The sequence below is a fragment of the Aspergillus brasiliensis genome, assembly GCF_001889945.1.
Source record: "Aspergillus brasiliensis CBS 101740 unplaced genomic scaffold ASPBRscaffold_2, whole genome shotgun sequence".
NCBI lineage: Eukaryota > Fungi > Ascomycota > Eurotiomycetes > Eurotiales > Aspergillaceae > Aspergillus > Aspergillus brasiliensis.
In genome coordinates this window covers 633,379-659,062 of record NW_027137443.1, presented here as the reverse complement: position 1 = coordinate 659,062, position 25,684 = coordinate 633,379, and the positions used below count along the sequence as shown (strand labels likewise).

The 25,684-nt window shown below is 52.5% G+C and overlaps 11 protein-coding genes across 11 annotated transcripts; 7 read left to right on the top strand and 4 right to left on the bottom strand.

Annotated features, from left to right (window-relative positions):
• The first annotated feature begins 233 nt into the window (after nt 1-233).
• Nucleotides 234-1,243, top strand: ASPBRDRAFT_37920 (SRPBCC domain-containing protein). Its single transcript, XM_067623831.1, has one exon. The coding sequence runs from the start codon at nt 441-443 to the stop codon at nt 1,080-1,082; it is 642 nt and encodes a 213-aa protein (XP_067482877.1). The 5' UTR covers nt 234-440; the 3' UTR covers nt 1,083-1,243.
• A 2,281-nt stretch (nt 1,244-3,524) lies between these two features.
• Nucleotides 3,525-4,763, top strand: ASPBRDRAFT_51353 (protein kinase domain-containing protein; the record flags this gene model as incomplete). The annotated part of the gene is made up of 1 exon (XM_067626711.1): nt 3,525-4,763. One exon carries the CDS (start codon nt 3,525-3,527, stop codon nt 4,761-4,763), a length of 1,239 nt encoding a protein of 412 aa, XP_067482876.1.
• An 890-nt stretch (nt 4,764-5,653) lies between these two features.
• On the bottom strand, nt 5,654-7,552 carry ASPBRDRAFT_51352 (uncharacterized protein; the record flags this gene model as incomplete). Its single annotated transcript, XM_067626710.1, has 2 exons — nt 5,654-7,371; nt 7,429-7,552. The coding sequence occupies 2 exons, from the start codon at nt 7,550-7,552 to the stop codon at nt 5,654-5,656; spliced, it is 1,842 nt and encodes a 613-aa protein (XP_067482875.1).
• A 431-nt stretch (nt 7,553-7,983) lies between these two features.
• On the top strand, nt 7,984-9,911 carry ASPBRDRAFT_374899 (putative endosome-associated ubiquitin isopeptidase (AmsH)). Its single transcript, XM_067623738.1, has 2 exons — nt 7,984-8,227; nt 8,284-9,911. Exons 1-2 carry the CDS (start codon nt 8,084-8,086, stop codon nt 9,790-9,792), a joined length of 1,653 nt encoding a protein of 550 aa, XP_067482874.1. The 5' UTR covers nt 7,984-8,083; the 3' UTR covers nt 9,793-9,911.
• Nucleotides 9,912-10,061: 150 nt separating this feature from the next.
• Nucleotides 10,062-11,042, top strand: ASPBRDRAFT_51350 (alpha/beta fold hydrolase; the record flags this gene model as incomplete). The annotated part of the gene is made up of 1 exon (XM_067626709.1): nt 10,062-11,042. The coding sequence occupies one exon, from the start codon at nt 10,062-10,064 to the stop codon at nt 11,040-11,042; it is 981 nt and encodes a 326-aa protein (XP_067482873.1).
• Nucleotides 11,043-11,829: 787 nt separating this feature from the next.
• Nucleotides 11,830-12,741, top strand: ASPBRDRAFT_191843 (transcription elongation factor DST1; the record flags this gene model as incomplete). The annotated part of the gene is made up of 1 exon (XM_067620414.1): nt 11,830-12,741. One exon carries the CDS (start codon nt 11,830-11,832, stop codon nt 12,739-12,741), a length of 912 nt encoding a protein of 303 aa, XP_067482872.1.
• A 243-nt stretch (nt 12,742-12,984) lies between these two features.
• Nucleotides 12,985-13,482, top strand: ASPBRDRAFT_116921 (uncharacterized protein; the record flags this gene model as incomplete). The annotated part of the gene is made up of 1 exon (XM_067617029.1): nt 12,985-13,482. The coding sequence occupies one exon, from the start codon at nt 12,985-12,987 to the stop codon at nt 13,480-13,482; it is 498 nt and encodes a 165-aa protein (XP_067482871.1).
• A 64-nt stretch (nt 13,483-13,546) lies between these two features.
• On the bottom strand, nt 13,547-14,823 carry ASPBRDRAFT_191841 (putative pectin methylesterase; the record flags this gene model as incomplete). Its single annotated transcript, XM_067620413.1, has 2 exons — nt 13,547-14,101; nt 14,182-14,823. 2 exons carry the CDS (start codon nt 14,821-14,823, stop codon nt 13,547-13,549), a joined length of 1,197 nt encoding a protein of 398 aa, XP_067482870.1.
• Nucleotides 14,824-17,471: 2,648 nt separating this feature from the next.
• On the bottom strand, nt 17,472-20,557 carry ASPBRDRAFT_191840 (uncharacterized protein; the record flags this gene model as incomplete). The annotated part of the gene is made up of 3 exons (XM_067620412.1): nt 17,472-19,823; nt 19,880-20,103; nt 20,161-20,557. 3 exons carry the CDS (start codon nt 20,555-20,557, stop codon nt 17,472-17,474), a joined length of 2,973 nt encoding a protein of 990 aa, XP_067482869.1.
• A 2,334-nt stretch (nt 20,558-22,891) lies between these two features.
• Nucleotides 22,892-23,671, bottom strand: ASPBRDRAFT_37915 (uncharacterized protein). The gene has a single exon (XM_067623830.1). The coding sequence runs from the start codon at nt 23,215-23,217 to the stop codon at nt 23,032-23,034; it is 186 nt and encodes a 61-aa protein (XP_067482868.1). The 5' UTR covers nt 23,218-23,671; the 3' UTR covers nt 22,892-23,031.
• Nucleotides 23,367-24,083, top strand: ASPBRDRAFT_37913 (uncharacterized protein). Its single transcript, XM_067623829.1, has 2 exons — nt 23,367-23,383; nt 23,571-24,083. The coding sequence occupies exon 2, from the start codon at nt 23,593-23,595 to the stop codon at nt 23,866-23,868; it is 276 nt and encodes a 91-aa protein (XP_067482867.1). The 5' UTR covers nt 23,367-23,383; nt 23,571-23,592; the 3' UTR covers nt 23,869-24,083.
• Nucleotides 24,084-25,684: the final 1,601 nt, after the last annotated feature.

The following is a 25,684-nucleotide window of genomic DNA, read 5'->3' as shown; positions in this document are numbered from 1 at the left end:
TAGAGGATGCGCGGGACCTGATCGGCGTATAGATCAACCAAGACAGCCCCGGGTTAGGCTGGCATTGGTGGAGAAATTGTGACAGTCAGCCAAATGTGGAGAGCTGCCTAGAGATGGCCAAGGTAGCTAGCTACCTGCTTCCCCGGATATCTCGTATAATGGGTGGAGAGTACATGATTGCCATCTTGTACAATGGATGAAGGAGAGAGAATAACTCTTTACCAAACGAGGTGAGAGCTGGTATGCAGGGATTTGATGGTGTTGTGCAAGTGTGTTTATCCGGGAGTCACATGGCGGTGGAGCCGCAGCGAAACTTCACCTGTCAGGGTCATAGCTCTCTTGCTAGTTGCTAGATAGCTATTTCTCTACTATCGTGTGACTTTATAGTCTTTCATAGCATATACTTCACATCTACGTGCCTACAATTAGCTCTCCTCAAAATGACTGCGCCCACGCCCAAGTCGGCGCTCTCGATGATGCCGACGCCCAACATCCCTGCGTCAGAGGCAGTCGGCCACTGCCAGAGTGTCGCCATCATCGATGCTCCGATACAAGAGGTCTGGGATACTCTAATGGACACCTCGACCTGGCCCTTATGGAACAGATTCGTCCCCGCCGTGACGATCCGAGAGCAACCCGGATCCGAAGGGGGCGATCTCTCGCCCGTCATCCAGGCTGGGACGAAGATGACTTATCACGTGAACATGAAGCCGACCACCTCGTCCCAGCCACAGGGTTCCCAGGCGCGCAATGATACTCCGTTGGTCGTGACGGAGTATGATCCGCCCAGCGATGACAAGAAATCCGGTCGCGTCGTTTGGATTCTTGATGCGCAGGCGCAAGGACGCATCATGTCCTCACTGTTGGCGGCGGAACGAGTCCATGAGTTCGTGGAGGTTGATATCCTGGACGCGCAGGGACAGCTGAGGCGCGGGACGGAAGTGCGCAACTGGGAAGCGCAGAATGGAGTCCTGGCGTATGTGGTTCGCTGGATGGTTGGGGCACAGCTGGAAGAATGCTTTGAGGTGTGGTTGCAGGATCTCAAGGAGTACGTTGAGAAGAAGAAGACGACGCGGGAATGAGATGAGCTAGGGTCTGTCTGCCCCTTTACATTGTACATAGTAGTTAATTATACGAGCTTAAATGGATGGCTCCTTGCTGGGTGAGTGGTTGGGCAGGGGGGATTGCATGCTTGGTAAATTTGATAATATCCTTGAATACGCATCTAAACTTTACTCCGTACTCTACAACATTTAGTTGCACTGTCCAGGTCCCTGCTCGAGATCGAATCGCAGAGACACGGATACCGAGACCAGCCTTACAGGCTACAGCCACAACTAGCGTCGGCCCCGTGCGCGCTTGGCACGGCGAGGTGCGCTTTTCCAGAGCTATCCATCGGTTCCGTGCCAGGTCATTGCGTCCGGAGTCCGTTCCTTAGATCCCGTATGGTGAAGTGAGATATCAGATTGCCAGGCTTTGCCCCGACTTGCAGGAGATAATGGAGCTGGGGGAGGTGACAGTGTCAGCACTTCGGAAGAGAAGGAAATCTTACGAGTCGCGTAAGAACCGAAGATGACTCCACGCGACTAGGATGGCCCTAGTCGGTAGTTATATGCGAGAAATGAGAATTACGATCGCAAGTGGGAGGGGTCATGCACCCGATGTGACAGTAACTGCAACTATTTGAGAGATACTCGGTTGAGTAGGAGGTCGGATGCCAAGTGGAGATGGGAAGAGATAGACTCGAATTCTCAATGGCAAGCAATTTCCCTGGCAGAACCACGACCCACGTGGGGGTGGGGATTGGCTGAGGGCCCCGTCCGAGGGTTACGTCCTCGGCTGTCTCTCGAACACTCGAACAGGCCTTTTCCCCCTTTCAAGCTGCCACTGTCGAAGGTTCGAATTTTCGTTCGTCCTTCCTTATCTGGAGACTGAGATGGGACCCTCGCAAGACTGAAACGGGGCCGGTATACTCTGTACTTCGTACTGTTGGATACATCCACACAGAGTCACATACAGAAGGGCGCCTGCAGGACTACCGCAGGGAGATGAGCCATGGTCTGCACGTACCCATGTGCTTTCTTTTCCTCCCTGTCGGGGATGTTCGATAAGATCCACTAGTCTTGAGCTGGCTGAGAGACCACGGCGACAATATTCATTCCCTGCAATATCCAGCAGACGCCCACGACGCGCGTGAATTGCTTGATTTGAAGACCTTGAGATGGTCATTCCTGCAGCATAGTGTGTCACACTTTTCGCAGTCTTCGTCATCCTTTTTCAGAGGGTGGAGACACCGTAAAACAAGGATGGGATTATGGTTAATTCATTCGCCCTTTGCGACAGCCATTCCACACTTTCCAGGGAGCAAATGCGAGGGTGACAGCCGTTTGTGCCCGAATGACTGGATGGGAAGTAGAAAAATGCACGAAATTCGAGGCCTGAGGGGCCAGTATGACCCACCGGCTTGCCGTATTTGGACAACCGGACAACTAACGACGGGAGACTAACGACCAATCGGGGATAGTGTCCGTGCAGTGTGGGCGAAAGGCGCAAGTCGCAATTCCATTCAGTCTCGCTTTTTTGCCTTTTCTTGCGGTTTCAATGGATGCTCCCTCCCTCTTCTCCTGCTTATTGCTGCGGCTTTCTGGCTCATCAAACCTTACCCCGGCTTGCTTTCCCCTTTTCATCTCCATACAGTTTATGGAGACTGGAAAAGGAAGATGTACATGGGAAAGGCACACCCGAAAAGCACCGATGCTGGTCCGAACATCTCCAGTGGGACTACGACGATGGTCTCCCCGGTGAGTGGAACTGAACTATCTATTTGGCATGTCACGGTTACTTGCGAGTTTGCGACGGTTTGATGTAATCACCCATGGTTCCTCGGGCACAATTAAGCTATCGCTCTTTTTGTCGATCTATCCAGGTGCTCCCTCTTTTCTTAAATAATTAATTTGCATTTTCCAAATCCACCGGGTCGAGACTCGTCGCCTCCTCAAATTTTTCTGCTCCCTGCTTTGTGTTGATTTTTCCTGTCACTGTGATTCTATTCTTCTGTACTTCTATTCTAGACCAGATCATGTATATGTTGCAGTCCTCCTCAGTCCGTTATCTCCTGTCCTATTCATCGTCCTGCACCTTGGCCCATCAATAGTCAGTGTTAAGCGCCAGACGGACTCGAATCCCGGTGCCGACGTCATCCAACCGGCTTGCCACCAATTGCCTCGTCATTGGCTATAGTCCTGGCTTCTATGCCTGCTGCTATTGCTTCTTTAAATCTTATTCACGATCCTCAGATCTCAAGCGACACCGGCAGACATTCTAGTGATTCATCTCGTATTCGCGCCAGTCCCGTATAGATACTCAGTTTCCCTTATCGCGCTTCTCTGACCGGAGATCCCTGGTCCTATCGCCGCTGAGAACTAAACCGTCGCGCCGATTTCAACTCTCGCCTTCCCCGCTATCCCCGCCTCTTACAATCTTTACAGAGGCATCTTGCTTCTCCTGCTTCAGAGTCGTTCATCATGACTCCTGCGCATATGCCGTTCCCGCTATCGGTTCGCACTCAACATGATACGGATCCTCGCGCGCCGTCTCTTCTAGTAGTGCCCGGACTGACTCCTCCGGTGACTCCTACTGTAGATGACGAGAGCCTGTCAGGCAGCGTTGCCACCCTCCATTCCGGGGCTTCCAGTCCATTCTTGTCGCCTGTCGCGGGAACTTTCAAAGACGTTGATGCGAAAGATCGTACGGTGTCGGCCTCCGACTCATTCACAGATGGGTTAGAATACCATACGGACCCCAGAGGCCGACCTGTTGAGTTCGGCCGTGGTCTCTGGAGTGTTGTCTACAAAGCTTCGCCTTGCGAGTCCTCCAAGCCCTACCTGCTTACGCCTCCCAGCTCCCCAGCTGTCAAAGCCCGCACGGTTGCGGTCAAGTCACCCGCGAGGCGGGATGCGCATTCCATCTTGGATGCTGAAGCGCTCGCCTTGACCCGGGTCAGTCGCGTCGAGGGGTCCCAGAACCATGTTGTTCCCTTCAAGGGGTATATCGCGGACTCTCATTCTATTGTCATGTCCGCAGTGCCATTGGCGCTCTCGACGTATATCGAAGAACAAGCCGCTGTGGCGTTGCAGAACAAGACCACCAAAACCATGTTCGAGCCCATCCAGGGTATGGCCCAGTGGCACGACCTCGCAAAGAAGCTCATCACCGGACTGTGTTGGCTCCATGATGGGCCCCAAATGGTACACGGTGATATTAAGCCTCACAACATTTTGCTTCGCCAACGTTCAAGCAACGACGATTTGGAATCCGACTACTTCCCTTACGAGCCGCTGTTCGCCGATTTCTCCTCCGCTCACCCTATCAGCAACCCTTCCTCCCCCGATAGGAGTCTGGGCACGGCTCTGACAGCTCTAACACCACCATTCACGGCCCCAGAACTTCTATGCATCTCATCATTAAAGTCACCCGATGTGGCGCCAACCCCGGAGTCCGACGTCTTCTCTCTAGCCGTCACTCTGCTAGCTGCCGCTACAGGCGATTTGCTCCTGTACCCGGGTGCCAACCACTTCCAACGACTGGCCATGGCCCGCGAAGGCCACCGCGTGATTGAGTTTGCTCGCTCCGGGCCGAATGGATCTCGCATACCGCGCAACGGGATCGTCGAACAACTCATCAAACCGGCCATTGCCAAAGACCCGAGTCAGCGCATCAAACCAGCTGAATGGGTCAATCTGGTTGAGTCAATTTCGATCTAATTTTGGCTATGGTTGCCTTTCGTTATCGCCTCCCGCGTTCTTATCTCAGACTACCTTTTTTAATCTCTCGTTATCTTCGAACTTTCTTGGCCATTTTATTACTTGGCCTCATTCCTAATCTTTCTTTCACACATTTGTCAGACTTTGTGTCTTCGTTATCTTCTTTGACATCTCTTTCTTTTTCATTCTTCTTTTCTTTTCCCTATCATGTTCACTTCTACCAGAAACATTCAAGATACCCGTTAGAATAGATGTGCAAACGAAACAAACTACACTTTACTACATCACTGCTTCTTACAGCTACTACTTGATGTGTCCATCTCAATCTCTTTTTCTCGCATCGCAAATCTTATTACAGGATACTGTCTCAATTAATTGCGTATATGTATGAACCCCTCCTATCGATACACTTTCTAGAATCTTGCCCTTCATCCAATCTCGCAATACTATGCACATCTATCAAAATACAATCAAACCTTTGAAAAGAACGTGACAAACAGAGAGAAATAAACATGATTTACAAACAACATACTAAAGACACTGCGTTCATGTTGCTTGTATGCTTTTCCCGTAATTCATTGTTTTTGTAGAGCAATTCCTTAATGGTTGGGCCCTGTTACTTACTTACTTGGTTCATTGTTGAGGTACTATGAGAATGCACATACTTACTCCTTTGGGGAAAACTTTCAGAGACTTGAATCGAGACTCAGTGTTCTGGGGTGGATTTCGTTCTACACCTTTGGCTTCGCAACACACAATTTCATACCTAACTGGTTCCTAGTCTATAATTTTGAGAAGAGTCTATCAATTCTATCATATTGTACAGTAAGTAGTACATGTAAGTTATACACATCTCGTGACCGGATACAAATACATCCATACGAATCCCATCAGTGGAGTCTCTTCTTCACCATCTCGCGATGCACCCCCGTCTTATACGACGTCAATGTCCCCCCGAACAACCGATTCAGCTGCACACTCGACACCGAGACCCCGCTGCGCTGGTACTCGATGCAGATGTCCCAGATCGTCGATGTCGAGAGGATGTGCACGCGCACGTCACTCAGATCGTAGTCCAGGTTCTCTTGGAAACTGGTCACCGGGTCACTGCCCCCGTGGACGGTCTTCGGCAGACTGTCAAAGTCTGGCTTTGGTGTCTTTGCAGCATATTCAGCGAGACTAGGTATCGATTTGACAATGTCGTTGGTGGAGCGCCCCGGGAAGATGAGTTGGAGGACTTCGGCTACGGAGAGGGATTCGCGGCCGCGGCCGAGGGAGAGGGAGAGGGTTTCGAAGAGGCGGAAGGCATCGCCGCGTTGGGAGGGGTCGAGGGCGTTGATCTTCTCAACAACGGGAGAGTTGGGGTTCGGTTCGAAGTAGACTATGCTGCGGTCGACACCTTGCGGGTAGAGTTCTTCGGGGTGAATGAGGAGGGGCTCGAAGGGGCGGCGATCCCAGGCTAGGAGAGCGTCGTCGAAGTTGGTGTTGCTGCGGAGGGAGGCGCGGTGACTGTCGTGGATGTGGGAGAATTGTTTGAGGTGGTCGTGGTAGTTTTCTTGACCTTCGTCGGTGATGGAGCTCCGCAGGGCGGCAATCCTGTCAAGGATGGGCTTGAAGTCGGCGGAGGTTGTGTTGGGGTCGGCGGCTGCGCGTGATAGAGCGTCGTATTGGGCGTCGATTTCGCACGACTGGTCGACCATTTGCTGGAGGAAGTATGCTTGTCGGTTGTCCCGGTTGAGTCGGGTTTGCGCGCGACTGCGCTTCTTCTTGGCTTCGGCGTAGCCTGGGGAGGATTTGTCCATGTTGTCCAGGGCTTGGATGTCTTCGTAGAATCTGTCGTGAAGGGCAGTTCTTATGCGCGGTGTATAGGGCACTGGTTTCCGGCCGGGGTCGGGGCTCTCCGGGGCTGGGAGGAGAGGTTGGAATTCCCTCCCCGGGGGTGTGATGATGTTCTTTTCGGCGGCTCTTTCAGCGACACGCGCGGCATTGTCTATGGCGACATTGAATCCCTTGTGGTTGACCCAGAATTTCTCATCCTGAGGAGCGGCGACCTCGAAGGTGTGTAAAGCGACAGTTTCCGTCCAAAGCGACACACGTCTGCGGTCGACCACGTAGCGAGGGATAATAGCATGCGACTCCGTGGATGGTAGGGATGCCAGCAATCGGATAGCTCCGTAGGAGTGTAGTCCCGTTTGCTGCATGCAGGTCTCCATGAACATCTGCCACCATCTGCCTGCGGTGAAATGATCCTTGTCGGAGGTCGTAGCGGGGAGGTTCGCGAGCACTAGAAGGGTGTCGTTCTTTGGCAGAGCTCCGGTATGGTCGCCATTGTCGGGTCCTTGTTCCGGGAAATGTTCCGTGAGCACCGGCTTCCAGTCACCGATGGAGAAGACGTCCATGGACAGTAGCTTGTAGGAGGGATGGCTTTGGGCCAGCGGGTCTAGCAGAGGTCGGAAGTTCTGCAGCTCGGGTTCGACGAGGACATGGCGTCGCGGCTGAAGGAGACTGTTAATCTTGGATGACCAGAGGCCAGCTCCAGGCCACAGGTCGAGGATGTCCAAGGGCCGATTGCGGAGGAGGTATGGTGACAGGCGCTGCAAAGCTTGATCTGCGAGCGAAAGGCACATTAGTAGGACACAGCGAACAACGTCTCAGCTGCACTCACCACATAGCTCCTCACTGACAATCTCCGGTTTCCTGTTAGTTCTCCGCTTGAGGTGGCCGGGGAAGCACTTGGCGATCGACTTCGCAAGCGGAAACCGGGCGAGGGCTGAGGCTCGTGGAGCCATTGTATAGGCACCAGGTCTGCGGACGAGACCAAGAGATGCAGAGCGATCAGCCTTTCTGGTTTTCAAGGAAGAGGACCCCGGCGGACGGCGTCATGGTTGGGCGGGCCAATTGAGAAGAATGAAGTGAAGGTGGAGCGGAAGGCTGAAAGTTGGAGAGGAACAAAAGCCAGCGCAACTCGCCGGCCGATCTCTGCAGCTCCGCCGAACTTAAAAGAACCCAACTCCTGCACTTCTTCTGTCTGTACCTGACCAAGTATCGCCCACCCACTCGGTTAGTGGAATGCAAACACGATGCACCTTGATCTAAAGCTATAAATTGCCTGCTCCACATTACGTGTGCCTGAACTCAACCCGATCATTCGGTGCCTTGACTCTGCTGCCTATCATCTACATGCGGCACGCCCCCCACCACGACTGCCGCTGGTCTCGCGCCAGACGTCAATGAACTGCGACTGCTGCGACAGGCCTGCTGATCTCGTCTTCTCTTCGACTTAATCCTGTTATCGACGTACCATCGTCTCATGCGCAGTCATGGCCGCCCATCTACCTCCGGCTGGCGGCGCGGGGTCTCCGCAAAGCGTGGAATCGATCACTCGCATGGCTCAGGATTATGAGTACAACCCGTCTATACCTTTACGCTACTGGCTGCGAACAGCGTCTACGCTCATGAGAGAGGTTGGTAATCTTTCTTACTTGGCGATTGTGGAGTGAGCTGACGGAGGTTGTGGCAGGCTCGCATTTACGAACGCGAAAAGCACGAAGAACAAGCCTACCTTTTGTTGTTTCGCCATGCTCAGCTAGTCCTTGTCAATCTGGCCGAGCATCCAGAGGCCAGGGATGAGAAGAATCGGAAAGCTTTGGTGGAAGCCGAAAAGGAGGTCAAACGGAACTTGAAGGTCCTGGAAGTCCTGAAACCCCGAATCAACAAACGCTACGAGCGCTACACTCAGTTGATGCGTGAACGGCAAGCTCGCGCACCCGCGGCGGCGAATAACACTCCCACTTCAACACAGCGCCCGCCTCAGGATCCCGCCCTCGCAGGGGTCGTGGAACCTCTGGAAGCAGGAGAGAATAGAGACCTGGCGGTGCAACTGGCTCGGACGGAGCTCAGCCGACGAGCAACGGTCCGAAAGGCTATCCGACAAGCAGGCATAACACCTGAGGAGGAACGGACTCGCCGTACGGCTGGCGTGTGGGGAGACTGGGAGCATGCCCTGCGCAAAGATGGAACCGAGGGAGACGATGACTTGAGCCGGCGCATACAGAATGTGAAAATCCAGATGGACGATCCGCGGGCGGATCACCGCCCACAGGTTGCTACCAAGTCTATGGTACGGCCATCTTCGGCAACCTCTTCGACTGGCGCATACAAGTATCCGACCGTTCCTCGTCAGAAGCCGCTGGAAGTTCCGTCGGCCGCAAAGGTGGAGCCTGCGAAGAGGATTATTCCCCCGCCTAAAGCACCCTCCCTGCCTCCCAAGGAAGCCTCGTACGTACATGACCTGGCTGGCCTCGAGGGACCTTCACCCCCGCCTCGTCCGGACAAGATCTCGCCCGCAGCGGCCCCGGCTGAGCCTCCTGTGCTTCCTGGGAAGATTCCAGCAACTGATGGGCCAGTTGCAAGCCCGGATTTGGACCCGTCCAGCTATACCTTCAAGCCCTCTGCTTATCTAGAGAACGGAACGCCTCTGCGGACGTTGTTCCTACCACCCGATTTACGGAAGCACTTCATCTCTTTGGTCGCACCTAATACCCAACGCAATCTAGAGACGTGCGGCATTCTGTGCGGCACGCTCGTCTCCAACGCCCTGTTCGTGTCGAGGCTTCTCATCCCTGAACAGACGGCCACATCTGACACGTGCGAGACGATAAACGAGTCGGCGATCTTCGACTACTGTGATTCGGAAGACCTGATGGTGCTCGGCTGGATCCACACGCACCCGACGCAGACGTGCTTTATGAGCTCGCGCGACCTCCACACGCATTGCGGATACCAGGTGATGCTGCCGGAGAGCATCGCGATTGTGTGCGCGCCCAGCAAGACGCCCGACTGGGGAGTGTTCCGGTTGACGGATCCCCCGGGGCTGAAGACGGTGCTCAACTGCACGCAGTCAGGACTCTTCCATCCCCACGGAGAGGCGAACATTTACACGGACGCGCTGCGGCCGGGACATGTATTTGAGGCGAAGGGATTGGAGTTTGAGACGGTGGATTTGCGTCCGAAGGGGTCTCAGTTCTGAGTTTAGATCTATGTGTGCGAATCACTTTGAGCGTCGATAGCATATGATTACATGATAAGGAGCTAATGAGGAATGAATGCACTAGCCAATACCTTACTTCTAGCCGGTCAGCTATTAGACTATAATGTGGATAGCTAACTAACAAATTACCATGTGATGATCCCTGCAAGCCTCATACTCTTATGATCCACTCATATCTCCCCGGGATCCCGTCTGATATCCCGCTTGTTCCATCCCCAACATACTTCCTCTTACCTCCCATCGTCATCATGTCAACCAACTTCCTCTACACCGGCACCCACATCTCCATTGGCCCCCACAAGTTGTACCTGCATCTGCACGGCCCACCCCGCACTACGCCTCACCTCCAACCTCTCACCATTTTCCTCGCCGGTGCCGGCGACGTCTCCTCCAGCTACACCGCTGTAATCCGCCTATTGAGCCCATTCGCCTCGTGTCTCGTCTACGACCGCACTGGACTCGGGCGCAGCGATGTCCCGAACCCAGATGCCAGCTACAAGCCCAGCGCGACTCTCGCTGCATCAGAACTACACACGCTACTTACCAACGCGGACCTACCACCACCATATATCCTAGTGGGGCACTCGTACGGCGCTATCATCGCGAGGGAGTACCTTCATCGTTATCCGGGGGATATAGGTGGTATGGTACTTGTCGAGGGATCAACAGAGCATCAGTATACACTATTTGAAGATAATCCAAACTTGGATAGTGATATCGCTTCTGTCCTGGGGGAGATGAATTTCGCTACGGTGACGGGGTTACGCGAGAATGCGAAGTTATCTCGTGGGGAGTGGAGAGAGCGAGCGAAGGATATCGGCCGTGGAATGGGCATGTGGGAGGCTGAGAGGGGGAAGCTGGTGGGGGTTTGTAAGGAGTTGGAGGGGAAGAGGCAGTTACAGGGAGAGGGAGATGGGTTAAAGGAGAGGCCGTTGTCAGTGGTGATGGGACGGGGATGGGAGGATTATCAGAGGGTTTATGAGAAGGGAGTGGAGATGGGCAATGGGAGTCCAGGGCAGAGAGAGGCGGTTAGGAGGTTCCTGGGGAGATGTGAGGAGGTGGTGGGGGAGTGGCAGAGGGAGCAGTTGAAGTTGTCGAGGAGAACGAGGTTTGTAGAGGTGAATTGTGGGCATCAGGTGCATCTGGTGAGGCCGGATGTAGTGGTGGAAGAGGTGAGGTGGGTGTTGGAGATGATCGAGGGGAGTAGTAGTAGTGGTAGTATGTTGTAGGTATACTATAGTGGGTAGTGATGAGGCATGCTATGGCTATAACAGTAACGATAAGTATGACGGAGAGGAAGAGAGGTGTGTCAAAATGACCGCAATTTGATGCTATTCCCACTGCAGGCCTCCCCCCACCATTCCCAATCAGGAAACCCCGGGCTTGGCGCCATCGCAATTCCAGCGAAAGCGACTTGCTTTTACTGCTTTCTCTTCTTCTTCTTCTTCTCTTCTGCAACTCTCCTCTGCCCGCTTTGCTACGGCTTCTTTTCTCATCCGACCATCTGCTCAACCTCATCTTCTTCCGGTTCTCATTCGCTGCATTCTCCTCTGCTGCGAGAACCCTCCAAATCCATCCTCTCAGTTGACGCGAGAGTTTATAATACCTCCACCTCATCCATCTTCTCCTCTCCTCCATTCCCGGCACGGTGAATCCCACCGGTTCGTGCGACAGAGTGAGTCCCTCCATCATCTCAACACAGCCCTCTGATTCTCCCTTCTGGCGCATATATTCTGCGTGTTGGTGGCTTCATTCTTCTGCTTCCCTGCATCGCCGGTCAACTATATACTTGTCCAGCGAATCCTGCACGTGCACTTGTCCCACACGTACAACTGTCCCGACTCCACCCCTGCTGGAGTCTGTTCCTGCGTACTGTCGCACATTCTACTCGCTATCGCAGCTCATGTTATTAAACCCACTATCGCATGAGCATCCTACTAACAGTCACAGGCGCTATAAGCTCTATATACATCGATCTTATCTCTATCTACCCATTTACTCCTCATATCCGTCACCATGTCTATGGACGCCAAAGAAATCGAACTCCGGGCCAAGGCCATGACCAAGGCCGCCTCCTCCAACGAACCTTCCTCTACCATCATACCACTGCTTAAGCAGCTGCAACAAGGGGTGAAAGCCACCGAAGACCTGCTGCGATCCACCCGTGTCGGTATCGCTGTCAACAAACTCAAACAACACAAATCTCCCGAAGTCGCCCGTCTCGCGAGCGAAATCGTCTCTAAGTGGCGTCACGAAGTGAACAAGCAAAAGGCCGGGGCTTCCCCCGGCGCTAGCCAACGGTCGAGCAGCTCTCCCCACCCGAAAACCAACGGCACCCCCTCCGGCGGTGCAACTCCCTCCGATAAGGCCTCGAAACTCTCGGTGCCTCCCGACAAGCGCACCTGGAAGGCAGATGGCGTGGACACCAACCAGACCGGCAACAGAATCCGCGATAGCTGCATCGGATTGATGTACGACGGGCTGTGTCTCAACTCGGTCGAACCCCCACGCACAGTTTTGTCCAAGGCGTCGGCCGTCGAAGCGGCGGCCTTTAGCGACCTCGGACCGGAAACGAAGGAACAATACCGCACCAAGATCCGCAGTCTCTACCAGAATCTCAAGAACAAATCGAACCCGACACTTCGCGTGCGGGTCCTCAACGGCGATGTGACGCCAGAACATTTCGTCCGGATGTCGCACGACGAGCTCCGGTCGGCGGAACAGCAGGAGCGCGACCGCAAGATCCAGAAGGAGAACATGGACAAGGCGATGGTGGCACAGGCGGAGCGCAGTATCAGTACGAGCTTGCAATGTGGCAAGTGTGGACAGCGCAAGGTGACATATACGGAAGCGCAGACGCGCAGTGCAGACGAACCGATGACATTGTTTTGTACGTGTATGAACTGCGGCAAGTCATGGAAGCAGTGAATGCCAAATTGATTCCATTCATGTCTTAATTTATTCAATTTGTATTTGCCGATATGGTGTTGGGGTGCTTGATAGGCGAGGAGTTGGTTGTCCAGGTACTATTAAATTCATGTTTGTTCGAACTTAGGTCATGTGGCATAGATCATACGTCATTCAACTATACCTTTTTATACCAACACACCACTTGCAAGTAACTAGTTAAACAACAACCCACCACCTCTCCTCTCTATGTCTACAACTACAATGCCCTCCAAAACAACCCTCAAATCAACAACCCAAACTTTCCTCAAAACCCTCACCCAATCCCCTCCCCCATCCTTACCCACCCTCCTCGCCCAATTCACCTCCTCTCCTACTCCAATAATCCACGAACACGGTCTCCCCCAACTCGCCCCCTTCCTCGGCCGCGACTTCACCGGCCAAGACGGGGTAAAGACCTACTTCGAGACCATGGGCGCCGCGCTACGCTACGAGGGAATGAGATTCGAGGATGAGAAGGATTGGGTGGTTGATGAGGATAATGGGTGTGTTTGTGTTCGTGGGTGGGCGAGGTTTGTTGCTAAAAGCACGGGGATGGGTTGGGATGAGGGGTTTGTGTATAGGTTGGGAATTAAGCAGGATGGTGGAGATGGTAGTGATGGAGAGTGGAAGGTACAGGAGTATAGGGTTTGGGCGGATACGGGGGCGGCGTATTTGGCTTTAAATGGGAAGTTGGATGATCTTCAGAAGGGTGGGGAGTGATGTGTGTGTGTGTGTGTGTGTGTGTGTGTGTATGTACATATACCATGAGAGAGAAATATAGGGATCAAGGAGAGATAATATCCCAATCAATCCAAGCGACATTCCCCTCCCTCCCATCCTCGAACAAGAATACCCTTCTCGGATCTTTATACCTCTCCGCCTCCTGGCTACTCAACAACACCGATACCTCGCTCTCTTGTCTCCCCGTGAGGTTAAACCCCGGTCCGAAGGCCTTATACTCCGCCATGAGTGTCTCATTCTGACTCCACCGATCCTCCCAGTTAATGTACCCCGAGGGCTCGATACTCCCGTCTTCGTAGGTATTCGCGAAGATGGATCGATGCAGGGAGTTCCATGGTCGACCTAGCGCGCAGGATCCCTTGATTTGTTCTGCGATGGACGCGTTCGCGGCATTTACGGTCGAGTCGTGGATGTACACGCCGTAGTTGTTACGAACTGTCGTGTTGGTCCCCTTCCAGGCGGTGATGCCGCCGCCGCAGGAACGGAGGATTATCTGGGACGATTGGATGAAGAGCGTGCCGAAGCCGTAGAGGAAGTCGGTTTGGCCCGCGAGGATCGATTTGTACATGTATGCGGAGCCGAGTTTGCCGATGTAGATCTGTATGATTTCATGGATGTTGATTAGTGGATGTGGTGGTAGGGAGAAAGGGAAGAGGGGAAAGGGGGAAGGGGAAGTACAGTGTCTTGGTAGGAGTAGAAGCCGCAGTAGTAGAAACCTCCATTGGAACGACTGAAGCTAATGGCGTGCGCCGGGCCAGCAGAGTACGGCGCATAGGTATTGCGAAAGTCGATGTTGTATACGCGGAAGTCGGTGTTCCCGAATGGGGTGTCTGCAGGCACGGGGTATCCTGTCGTGCCGGAGCCGGTGAGACTGGCGTCCAGGGTCGGCGCGACGACCATGACGCTGAACCAGACGTTGTCGATATTGCCGCTGCTGTCGCTGTTGGCACCGGCGAAGGTGAGGTTGACGGTGTTGCGAGCCGGGTCCGTTAGGGCTGCGCGGTCTGGCTGCTGGCCTAGGAGGGTGATGGGGCCGGAGCGGGTGATGTTGACTTGTTCATTATAGGAGCCGGAGAGGAGCAGGATGGTTTGGGAGGAGTTATCGTTGGGGAGGGAGTTGATGGCTGCTTGGAGGGTGGTGAAGTTGGAGAGGGGGTGGCTATCGGTGTTGGAGACGATGAGGGTGCCCGGGGGGCATTGCAGTGTAGTTTGACATTTTTCACGAGCTGCAGTTGTAAGAGAACTTGAGGATCGGGAGCTGATGGCTGCCGAGTGGATTAGAATGGCCTGGAGGGCCAGCAGAAGACCGTAGAGAAGCATTGTAGGAGATGCGGATGGAATTGGCCGGCTGGTGATCGACCCTGTTCATTTTGTCGCCGTTTTATATGATCATCGCAATCCGGGGATGCGGGGAGAGTCAAGCTTCTGCAGTCTGCACCGTGTTGATTACCCCAGACTATGCTCTCTATCGTGGCATCACGTATGATGCAAAGCGTCCTTCCCCAGACGGACGGCCGGAGAAATGTGGAGGCGCCGGAGAATTGCGTTCCACCTGTCGGGTTGGCGCATCGGATTGACGTGAACTGCAGTTGGTGGAGAGAACTTGCTCTGTAGTTAGGTGCCCTGTTGGGACAACGTTGTCTCCATATTGATCGGGGGTATCTTCCAGAGTCAGTTAGTGACTGTTTGACGTGTTGTGGTGTGGCCGGACAGCCACGGTGATCCGATATCTGCCAGATACACGATCACGAAGGCTGCTTCTGGTAATTTGGCCCTCGTGTATGCATCAAAGCTGTGAGGTAGAGTCGAGAAGTACCTGCATGATCCATACACGGTAATCCTTTCTGAGGTGGACAGACTTGTCTGTCATCTAGCTGGCAGTGGCCTTCATCCCAAGCAATGTCGACGAGTTTTCTTCAGGGCGATATGCCTGGTTTGGAACTGTCCTTTGGCGTAAATCAAGCACATTGTACGCATAAGCACATACTGCCCAATATTCCTCATTAGAGGCCGCCATCATACCGTAGTCTCTGTAGAGACCTAAGACAAAGCAATGTCTGAACAAGACAATACTCTTGTCTACCGTTCCTCGAAGCAATCCGATATCCTCAAGTGCCAGCATCTTGTCAGTAAAGATACAAATAGCTTCCAGCGTTGTGTCTGCATACAGATGACTGTCTGGAATAAAAGACATCAGACCATTCAGGACAGCCACCCAATGTCGGGCCACGATGAACTCTTGTCAGCCCTTGCTTTCAGAGCTAGGAATCCATTCAGTAATCGCTGTCATGAGGCTTAATAGCTAGCACCTCAATCGGGACTTCGAGTCATATCTCATGCTGGCAAGATACTTGTCTCGTTGACACTTTCCCGCATCTCGCCGATATCAATTCAAAAAGAATAATATCCTGTATAGCCGACGTGTCTGTTTCTAGAAACGAGCGCAATGGGACAACTAGATAGCTCCAGGCTTCGAGTGATGTGATTTGACGAAGGCCTAAAAGTCCAATATTACAGAGAATCCCTAAATTGCGGACAAAGCAGCTACTTACCAGCTCAAAAGACAGTCGTATCTGCTGTGAGATCGTGATTCAGAACCTGAGAAGCATTGATTCAAGCGCATGAGACTTAGGCTCATTGGTGGCTATCATGCCAGGTCAAACAGTGACCTAGGCACACCGGACTTATACGTCGGATACAGAATATTAGCAGAAAGTGAGCATTTCCCAGGGGTGTCATAAGTTCCCAGTGGATTGACTGCGCTGACATCCTTGCACTGCGCAAGTGACATTCGTTGCGTTGCACTCTCTCGCACTCTCTCGCAATCACTTCCAGCCTGAGGCAGCAAAGTAAAACCTCAATCACTACTCCAAACCACCAAGAACATCGTCAACTGGACAAGATCCACTACATAACGCAGCAATGCACGCCCACCTTGCACAAGCACAAGCACAAGCACAAGCACAAGCTATCCAACATTAACCCTTCTCAAACAAGACACACCACTGCACATCACCTCTACAGCTCCCTCCCTCCCAACTACATACGTATACGGGGCAAAACCAACCAGGCACAAACACCATCCATCCATCGGCAAATTACACCTCCCCCATCGATACGAGACCAACTACCAAGCTAACGAACTAACTAATCTATTCATCTACTACTAGCCTCGGCATCTCAAAACTGCGATCAAGAAAAAAGCCGACGGATTAGTATCTAGATAGATAGTCGACCGACTGACTCGGCAGGGATCAAAAAGCCGATTGATAGGCGCAATACGAAATTGTCTCGTCCGGACCCGAATCAATAGCTCGGATCCACTCAAGCTCCCTCACAAACGCGTATGTGTGACTATGTTCGGTGTCGAGGACCGACCGAAGGGTGAGGTTTGCGACTTGCGACGCAACTGGCTATGCTATCTATCGGGCGGAGTCCGAATGGGACTGGTGCTGGTGAAACGGGAAGCGAGAAGATAGTGAGGGAAGTGGAAGTGGTGCCGGTGCCCCTGACTCCAATTTACCCGGCTCCACTGCTTCCCAGAACTTGGTTCGATGGGTGGACCGTGGTTGTGGTCAGGTCAGTTCACTGTTCAAGTCAGGTCAGGGCTGAGGTGGTTTGGTTCGGCTAAGTTGGTCGGCAGTGGGCGCACTTTGATTATTGATTTTGGTGGGTTCAAAGGTTGAATGGTTAGATGTTTAGATAGGTGGTTTAAGACGTTAGAAGATTAAGGTATTCTACTGATGGAAGATGTATTAATTGAACCCTTGATTGACTAAATTTACCACTATTAATGACATACATACATGTAAAAAGAAAAGAAATTGACTCTATCAGTAGAGACAAGGTAATAAGGGAAAAAAAAGTCTATAATACGGGTAAAAAGGGTAGCCGGAATGCCAGCTCATGCATGTATGCGCAGCAAGTGATATCCAGGTCGGATGGTATTAAGGAGCGCAATCAAGCGTTTACTCATCCTCTTCGACCTCGGCGCGAGCACCCAGGGTGTAACGGGTCTTGCCGTGGGCATCGACCTCGTGCTCGATGGCCAGCTTGGACAGGTGGCCAAGCAGGTTCTCGATCTGGGTATCGGCGCGAGAGCGGGTCTTGCGACCAAGGTTGTCAAGGAAGGGGATGATGGTAAGGAGGTAGTACACCACGGCGATGATGATGGTGACACCAATGGAGTAACCCCAGACAACAACGACGGTAACAATGTCGACATCACCGTTGACGGAGAAGTCAGCACGGTCAACGGGGTGGGTCTGGAGGTAGTCGCCGGAGAGCCAGCCGAAGACACAGAACAGGGTGGCGAGCACATCGACAATGAAGATGGCGCCAACCAGCTGCCAAGAGGGCCAGGTCTTACCACCACGGGTGACGAAGATGAGCCAGTTCTCGGTAAGGGCAACCTCAAGGAAGAGGATTTCCTGGGGAGAACCGAAGTTCTGGATGATACCACCGTTGGTGAGGAAGAGGGAGGCACGGATGATCCAGGTGGCACCAGCAAGGAGGATACCGAGGATGACGGAGATAACCCAGATCTTAGGCAGCTGCCACTCGACGGGGCGCTGTTCGTAGTGGGCGTTGTCGTAGGCAATGGCGATGGTGGCCAAATCAGCGAACAGGGCGATGAAGACAATCAGATCGGCACGGATGGTCTCGTCGATGATGATCATGGAGGTAACAAGGTAGACCTCAAGGTGGAGACACAGAGCAATACGGTACTGGATGTAGGCCTTCATACGCTGGAAGATCTGACGGGCAAGCTTGATGGCATCGACAATGGTGGACAGACCGGGGGCAAGGAAGACAATATCGGCGGCGGCCTGGGCGGCTTCAGTGGAACCCTCGACAGCGATACCGCAGTCAGCCTTCTTGAGAGAGGGAGCATCGTTGACACCGTCACCAGTCATGGCAGTCAAGTGACCACGCTGCTGAAGCATCTCGACGACCTGGTACTTGTGCTCGGGGAAGACCTCAGCGAAACCGTCAGCCTTCTCGACGAGGTCGTGCTGAGCGGAGCCAGCAAGACCACCGTGGATCAGACGCTCGGAGTCGTAGACCTTGGTGGAAAGGGCAAGCATCTTGCAGGTTTCCTTGGCAATGGCAAGAGCATCACCAGTCAACATCTTGACGGACAGACCGAGGTGCTGGGCCTCAGCGATGGTGTGGGCAGTATCCTCACGAGGGGGGTCGAACATGGGGTACATGCCGAGCAATTGCCAGGGCTCACCCTCCTTCTGGACGGCAACACCGAGGGAACGGAAACCACGACGAGCGAACTCAGCAGCCTTCTCACGGAACTTGTCGGCCTCCTCCTCAGAGCACTGGGACATGTTGAGGATAGCCTTGGGGGCACCCTTGGCGCAGACGTAGCGGACACCATCGCAGGTACAGATGGTGGTGATACGCTTGGAGACGGGGTCGAAGGGAGTGTACTTCTCGGTGATCCAGTTGCGGGCGAGAATCTCACGGGCCTTGGGGTAACGACGGAGGGTAAGGATGGTAACCTTGTCGATGGGGTCGAGGTTCTTGACGTTGTGGTTGGAGGCAATGGCAGCAACAGCCATCATCCAGTTAACATCAACACCCTCGTTGACGTAGGGCTCACGGATGGAGAGCTGGTTGGCAGTAAGGGTACCAGTCTTATCAGAGCAGAGAATGTCGACACCGGCAAGGGACTCAATGGCAGTGAGCTTCTGGACGATAGCCTTCTGCTCAGCCAAGTAGGCAGCACCGACAGCGAGGGTGGTGGTGGTGACGACGGGCAGACCGACGGGGACACCAATGATCAGGAGAATCAGGGTGTAGTGGAGCAAGTTACGGTCCTCGTTCTCGGGAGTAGCGATCTTGAGGTGACGGTAGAAACCACCGATCCAGGCAGCGAGAATCCAGAACATGACAAGGACGAGCAGGGTGGTACCGATGTTGTCCATGACAGCCTTGAAGTGACCCTGGTCCTGGGCACCCTGGACGAGAGCAGCGGTCTTACCGACGAAAGACTGCTTGGCGGTGGCAGTGACGATAGCGTAGGCCTTACCACGCTTGCAACCAGTGGTGTAGTAGCAAGTGTCGGCCATGTACTTGTCGACAGCGAGAGATTCACCAGTGATGGCGGACTGATCAACGGCAACGAGGGAGACACCGGCACGAGCCTCAATGCCACCATCCTCGTCGTCCTCGTCCTCCTTCTCCTTGAGAGTGTCATCACCAACAGTGGCGAGGTACTCCTTGTAGGTCTCGAAGTTCTCGGGCTTGTCGTAGTCGCAGATCAGGCGAACATCGGCGGGGACAACGGTACCTTCCTCGACGACGATCTAGAGAGAAGTATGTTAGACAGATCAGAGAGTTGACGACGCAGGGATAAACGTACAATATCACCAGTAACCAGTTCACGGGCAAGGATTTCCTGTTCCTGACCATCACGAATGACGATGGCCTTCATAGCAATATCACCCTTGAGGGAAGCGACAACGTCGGCAGCCTGCTTCTCCTGGTACCAACCGACGATAGCGTTAAGCATAAGAATACCAATAATGACACCGAAATCAATCCAGTCACGAAGACCAGCAGCAAGGCAGACAGCCAATTCCATAACTATAGCATTGTTAGACAATCCATCCTAGGAAGTATCCACCGTTCGATTTGCCTTACCATAAAGAATAGGACCACGGAAGTAACCAATGAACTGAACGAAGAAGTTGGTCTTCTCAGTGGTCAGCTCGTTCCAGCCGGTGCGCTTGCGACGAGGCTCAATGTCGCTGGAGCGCAGACCGGAGCGCATGTCGGTCTCGAGCCAGTCATCGGGGCAGACGAAGCCATCCTCCGCACCATCGCCCTTCTTCTTGAACAGGGAGAATCCTCCCTTCTTCTTGCCGGCACTCACGCCACCGGCGCTAGCAGTCGAACCGCGGCGCTTGTCAGGGGCGGTCGAGATATAACGGTTCAACGCGGCGTACTCGTCGAGACCAGCACCATCATCGAGTTGAGGAGCGCGAGAATGGTCACCATTCTCCACGTCAGGAGCATAGGAAATCCTCCGCTCCGCCATTGTTGCTTCGGCTCACACAGCCTTCGAACCCAACGATATGAGCAGACGCAAACAAAAAATGGCAGGAATGGCAAGAGTCGGATAAGTCCTATGAAGAGAAAGAAGAAGAAGAGAGGGGAGCGAAGGGAGGGAATGTACTCTTTAATATTTGGGGGTGGGCGGGCTTCAATTGCACGGGACCAGACAAACACGTCTGTCTTCTCTAAGCTCCAACGGGCGACCTTCCCTGTGCGTAAGCCCACTTTTTTTTTTTTTTCGCCTTCCTCCATTTTATTATTTTTTTGATTTTTCGATTTTCTTTTTCAATTTCATTAATTTTCTCCAACTTGGTCTAGTCTTGGCCGGGAGCAGCAGTAGCCACTGATCGAAAGTTCGCTGTCCCTGGTAAGGTAAGGTTGTGACTGGGACCCGCTTTTTGCCTCCCACGCACACACATTTTTCTGCTTAACCCGACGCATCGCTAGTGCCGAGTGAATTTCCCAGATGATTATTTATTTTTTGTTTTTCATTTTTCCCGCTTCATTACCTTCTCTGGGTTGCCCAGCCCAGTTTGCCAAGTGGATCCCACCTCCCGGATCGAGCCTAGTCTAGGCCGTGGAAAAACTCTGACTATTCCCAGACGGTCACCCAATGATACGGGGACCTTACGCCCGTTCGCCATTTTTACCATTTGGTCTTTGATCTCCTACTGAATGGCTTCTTGTTGTTGCTCCATGACCGGCAGCGCTGTGCCGAGTTCGCCCCCCCTTCTCCCCTCCCACCTCCACTCTCGCTCGTTCCCCTACCGTAAATCCTGGGGAGAAAGAGAGAGAAGGATTGGGACTCCCCGTACGCACCCGATACACTCTCCGAGAGGAGCTTGACTCTATTTCCTCGGAGCGCACTATGGGCGGGAGGTATGCTACTGGTAAGATACAGGTACGGAAGCCGACAGAGGACGGCTCTTTCGGCCTGTCGGCCAGCCCAGGGCGCTCTTTTTTTCCACTTGCACTTGGGAAAAGAATTCCTTACCGTACAGACTGTACCGTGTGAATGGCCTTTTTGCCGCGTGCGGGTGGTGGCCCTCGTTAATTTTCCTGATCCTTTCCCTTACTACTCTTTTTTCTCTCTTTTACTATGCGCGATTTTCTCGTTCGCCTTTTGACCCTCGCAATTGATGAGAGTAATAATAATCACCCATCCCAATCATGCTATTTGCTTGTTGGTAAGTCAATCGGCATTGTCTGGCCGAGACCGACAGAGAAGGAAACCAAAAAAAAATTAAACAGATTACGAGGTAGATAGAACGAGACAGAAAGAAAGGGAGCAGAGACACATACACACACTATCAGACCCTCTATGTGTAAATCATTGGCATATTTCTTCTGTGTAGTGTAGCACCTGGCGCAACTGCGATGACATCGGACTTCATAGTTTCAGTAGTTCCCTTGCAGAAAAGAAATGATCGTTGCCCTTCTTCTTTGCTTCTGCCCACCAAGAGGGATGAAAGGGACATGATCTGAGGAAAACAACAGGCTCACTACAGACGAGACATACATACACTATCTACCACCAGCTGAATCATCGTCTCTCTCTTACTTGCTGCGAAATACTCCGATTGTGAGGCGCTGGAATGACTGGTTTCCCTGTGCCACAGAGTGTAGAGCCAGGGCCGTCCTACCCGATCTTGGAACCACGAGCTGAGCCAAACGGGAACGCAAGGGGCGAGTTCCCAAGAACTTGGATGATACCATTTCCGGCCATGCAGGGTCAAAACAATTCAGCTAGATAGAGATAGTCCAGTTTACTCCCTACGATTTACTTTGTTTTCTTTTCTGTCGATTCTTTCTTCAGGTCTACGGAATTAATTGACATCATCGTCGCATGTCGTAGGTGGCCGTGGTCGGTGCTGTCAGGCGATCCGTTTTAAGTTCCCATTCCTGTGCCGATTGACCGTGTCTCGGGGAGGGAAGGGAGCCACCAGGAAATGAGTACGTAGTATCTAGTCTAGTAGTAAGATGATGGAATTCATGGTGGTGATGATCGTGCCGACTCGGGAACTGACTCCATTGCCCGCCCGGTGCGGCCCCGTAGAAGGTTAGTAGGAAAGTAAGTGGAAGTAAGTAACTGGGAGGTATCTCTATGGTCAGGATGAGCCGTACACAGTAAACAGGGCGGTTGCGGATTTTCCGGTCCCTTATCCAAATCCAGAATTATGTCATCAGGATTATTTCTCCTGTGCGATCATTTGTTATCGGTGGGATGGGCTGGATGAATGGATGGGATGATTTGATTCCATCCCATAATGATAATTATTATTACCATGCTATTACCATTGCGAATCGCACCCTTCGTTATCTTCCGACTACGCACTTCCCGAGTTTGTCCCCACGCGCCTCGCTGCTGGCGGCCCCCCCCCCTTCCTTCTATTCCTCTCTCTCTTTCGCTCTCGGTCTCTCATATTGACTAGCAATCGCTATTATGATGATTGTTTCTCAATCTCGCACTAACGCCAACCTGGAGTCGATCGTCCACCATTTCCAACCCATCCTGCGCGCGTGTGACGACGGGGAGGGAAGTGGAAGGTGTGTGTGCTCTCCACCCTCCTTATTTACGGCGCGCCAATCCCATGCATCTAGCCCTGATTGAGTTTCATCCGATTTCCTCTCGTGGGGAGCCATGGGCTCCATCACAGAGCGTCATTTTTGTCTGACTGGTTGACGTCGGGATGCGACTCCGCCGGCTAGGTACTCGGACTCCATCGTTGCTGGGTGGCCCGTATCATTGGTCTGGCCGGGTTGGTGGATGGTCTTATTGCTATCAAGTGCGTAAGATTACTCGGCCCTGCTATCGTCGCATTATTGATTAGCCAAGTCTAGCAGCAACAGCAGCAGCAGCAGTAATGAAATGAGCACAGCAATGATACAACAATAGTAGCCATAATAGCTTCGTCTGGGCATTGCTCGTTTTCGTATATACGGTGACTTCATCTGTTACCACGGGGGGGAAGTTGTAGCCAAGGGTGATCGCATACCAGACCGAAACCCCAGTTCCAGATGGTCTCCGCAGATAACCCTGCTGCTGCTGCTGCTTCTGCTGCCGCTGCCGCCGCCGCCCATTGTACAGAGCACGTTGCGACATTTTTCCAATTTTCTCGATTCGATTTCGTCGATTTCGATTTCGATTTCGATTTCAATTTTGGATTTTCCAACCTGGGCGTTTTTCTACGACGCCATCTGGTTGACAGGTTGGCTTGGAGATGTGGGAGACATGCATGCATGGCCACGACCCCAGCGAACCAAGATTTTTGCATCTTTTACCCTTCCAGATAGATGCACACTCACTGGTTGCATCTCTCATCCTAACCTTACCAGCCAGCCCAGTTTCCCCCTCCTACCGATTCTACCCGTGCTCCTTCAGATAATGTGTAGTTAGCCTAGACTCATCCATCTATCCAATACCATCAATCAGCAACTACGTAAAGAAGAGCGCCCAATTCCCATCACCTCAGACGAATCAGGATCTCTCCGGAATTGCCAGGGAAAAAAGCAATCTATCTATCTCCCTCAGGGATAACGGAAGTCCCGAAAAGTACTGCATGGTACTTGTGACTTGATCCTACTGCATCGATTATTGGAAAATGGCTTGCTTGTCAGACATAGAGACAAGAAGAAGAAGAAAGATATGCATGCATGCACGGCATTAATCCACAACCACGTAGCCCGCGTCCGGGCGCTGCTGCTGCTGCTCCTGCTGCGCGCGCCGCCGCCGCAGCGCCCCAGATCGCCTGACAACGTACATACTCGGTAGTAAACCATCCATGATTTGTTCCAGTTGTTTTCCATTGCCTGCCTTCTCGCCATTAGACTTTTTCTTTCCGTTTGTTGGTATATACTTCGTTGATAACAGGGAATTCCCATGTTCGTGACTCTCTCTCCGCACTTCATAAGCTTCACCGCGCATAAGGCTTGTCTTGGACTCTCTCATGTCTCAAGGTCTGTCGGTTTTGCCAAGAAGGTAATCCAATCCAATCCGTTTGTCGGTACGTATGTATCCTCGTTTCTACTAACTCCGCATTCTTTTTCGGTGGTTGGGCTGGGTGTATCCGAATCCGGATGGGGTATCTTTAAGCAATGCCGTAGATATTCTTGGGTTTGGTCGGCTTTCCGCTGCGCTACGCTACGTGGGCGATTCAGAGTGATGCAACGGAGTAACATTGGCGATAATTGTTCTTGGCTGGCTCTAGTTGAATAGTAGTACGTCGGAGTTGATGGGTCTGGGTATTTATTCTTCGATTGAATAGTTAGTATATTTCATTAATTGAGGCTCGAGATTGACGGCTCTATTGTATATTACAGCCTTGCCTTGCCTACACCTACTATATACTATGTGAAGATCAGTGGGATGTACGCAGTAATCTACTAGGATAATGATGATGAAAATCCATTTGCTTATTCGAAACAAACACGAAATAAAAAGCATCGGAATGTAAAAGGCTCTTTCTCTCATTGAACTTTAAGCCACCCAACTTACTCCGGGATGAGTAGTAGGGACAGGTAGGATGGGATGGGATTCACCGTCATCCCGACCGGGTCTCGATCGATACCGCCTAAGCTCAGCTTTCCACCCAAGTCCGAACTCGAAAAGTCCTGGAACCAAATAACGCATATCCATCCTTCCATTCATCCATCCACCCATCCATCCATCCAACCCCAGACGGACGGAAGAAACCCGATGATGTTTGTGGAGGAGAATCCGCCCAACCATACTGCAGAATAAACTGTATGTACTATGTACTATGTATTCAGTCATCCATCGGGCGGGCGGCCTCGCGCCCCATCCATCACATTATGGTTGCCGTACCATCCATCCATTTCATCCCCCAACAACCAACATGAGAGAGCTCAAAAAGGCGACCGTACAGACAGACACATGCAACTTAACCATGGAATGGGGGTCAGTGTTCCTTTCACGCGGATGTATCCTGTTTTCCCTGCCTGCTCCGATGACCTGAACATCATCACTTAATCACACTATCTCACTACCTATCATTAATGGGCTGAGCTGAGCTGGGCTGAACTGATCAGCCGCGGGGAAAATACTACCTACCTCTTACTTTACGTTTACCATAGAAATTAACTCAAAACC

Bases quoted from the DNA above. Each gene is read 5' to 3' on its own strand.
- ASPBRDRAFT_37920 (XM_067623831.1), top strand. From the start codon at position 441: ATGACTGCGCCCACGCCCAAGTCGGCGCTCTCGATGATGCCGACGCCC.
- ASPBRDRAFT_374899 (XM_067623738.1), top strand. From the start codon at position 8,084: ATGGCCGCCCATCTACCTCCGGCTGGCGGCGCGGGGTCTCCGCAAAGC. The intron at 8,228-8,283 runs GTTGGTAATCTT...AGGTTGTGGCAG, and splicing joins CGTCTACGCTCATGAGAGAG to GCTCGCATTTACGAACGCGA.
- ASPBRDRAFT_37915 (XM_067623830.1), bottom strand. From the start codon at position 23,217: ATGGCTCCCCACGAGAGGAAATCGGATGAAACTCAATCAGGGCTAGAT.
- ASPBRDRAFT_37913 (XM_067623829.1), top strand. From the start codon at position 23,593: ATGGTCTCCGCAGATAACCCTGCTGCTGCTGCTGCTTCTGCTGCCGCT.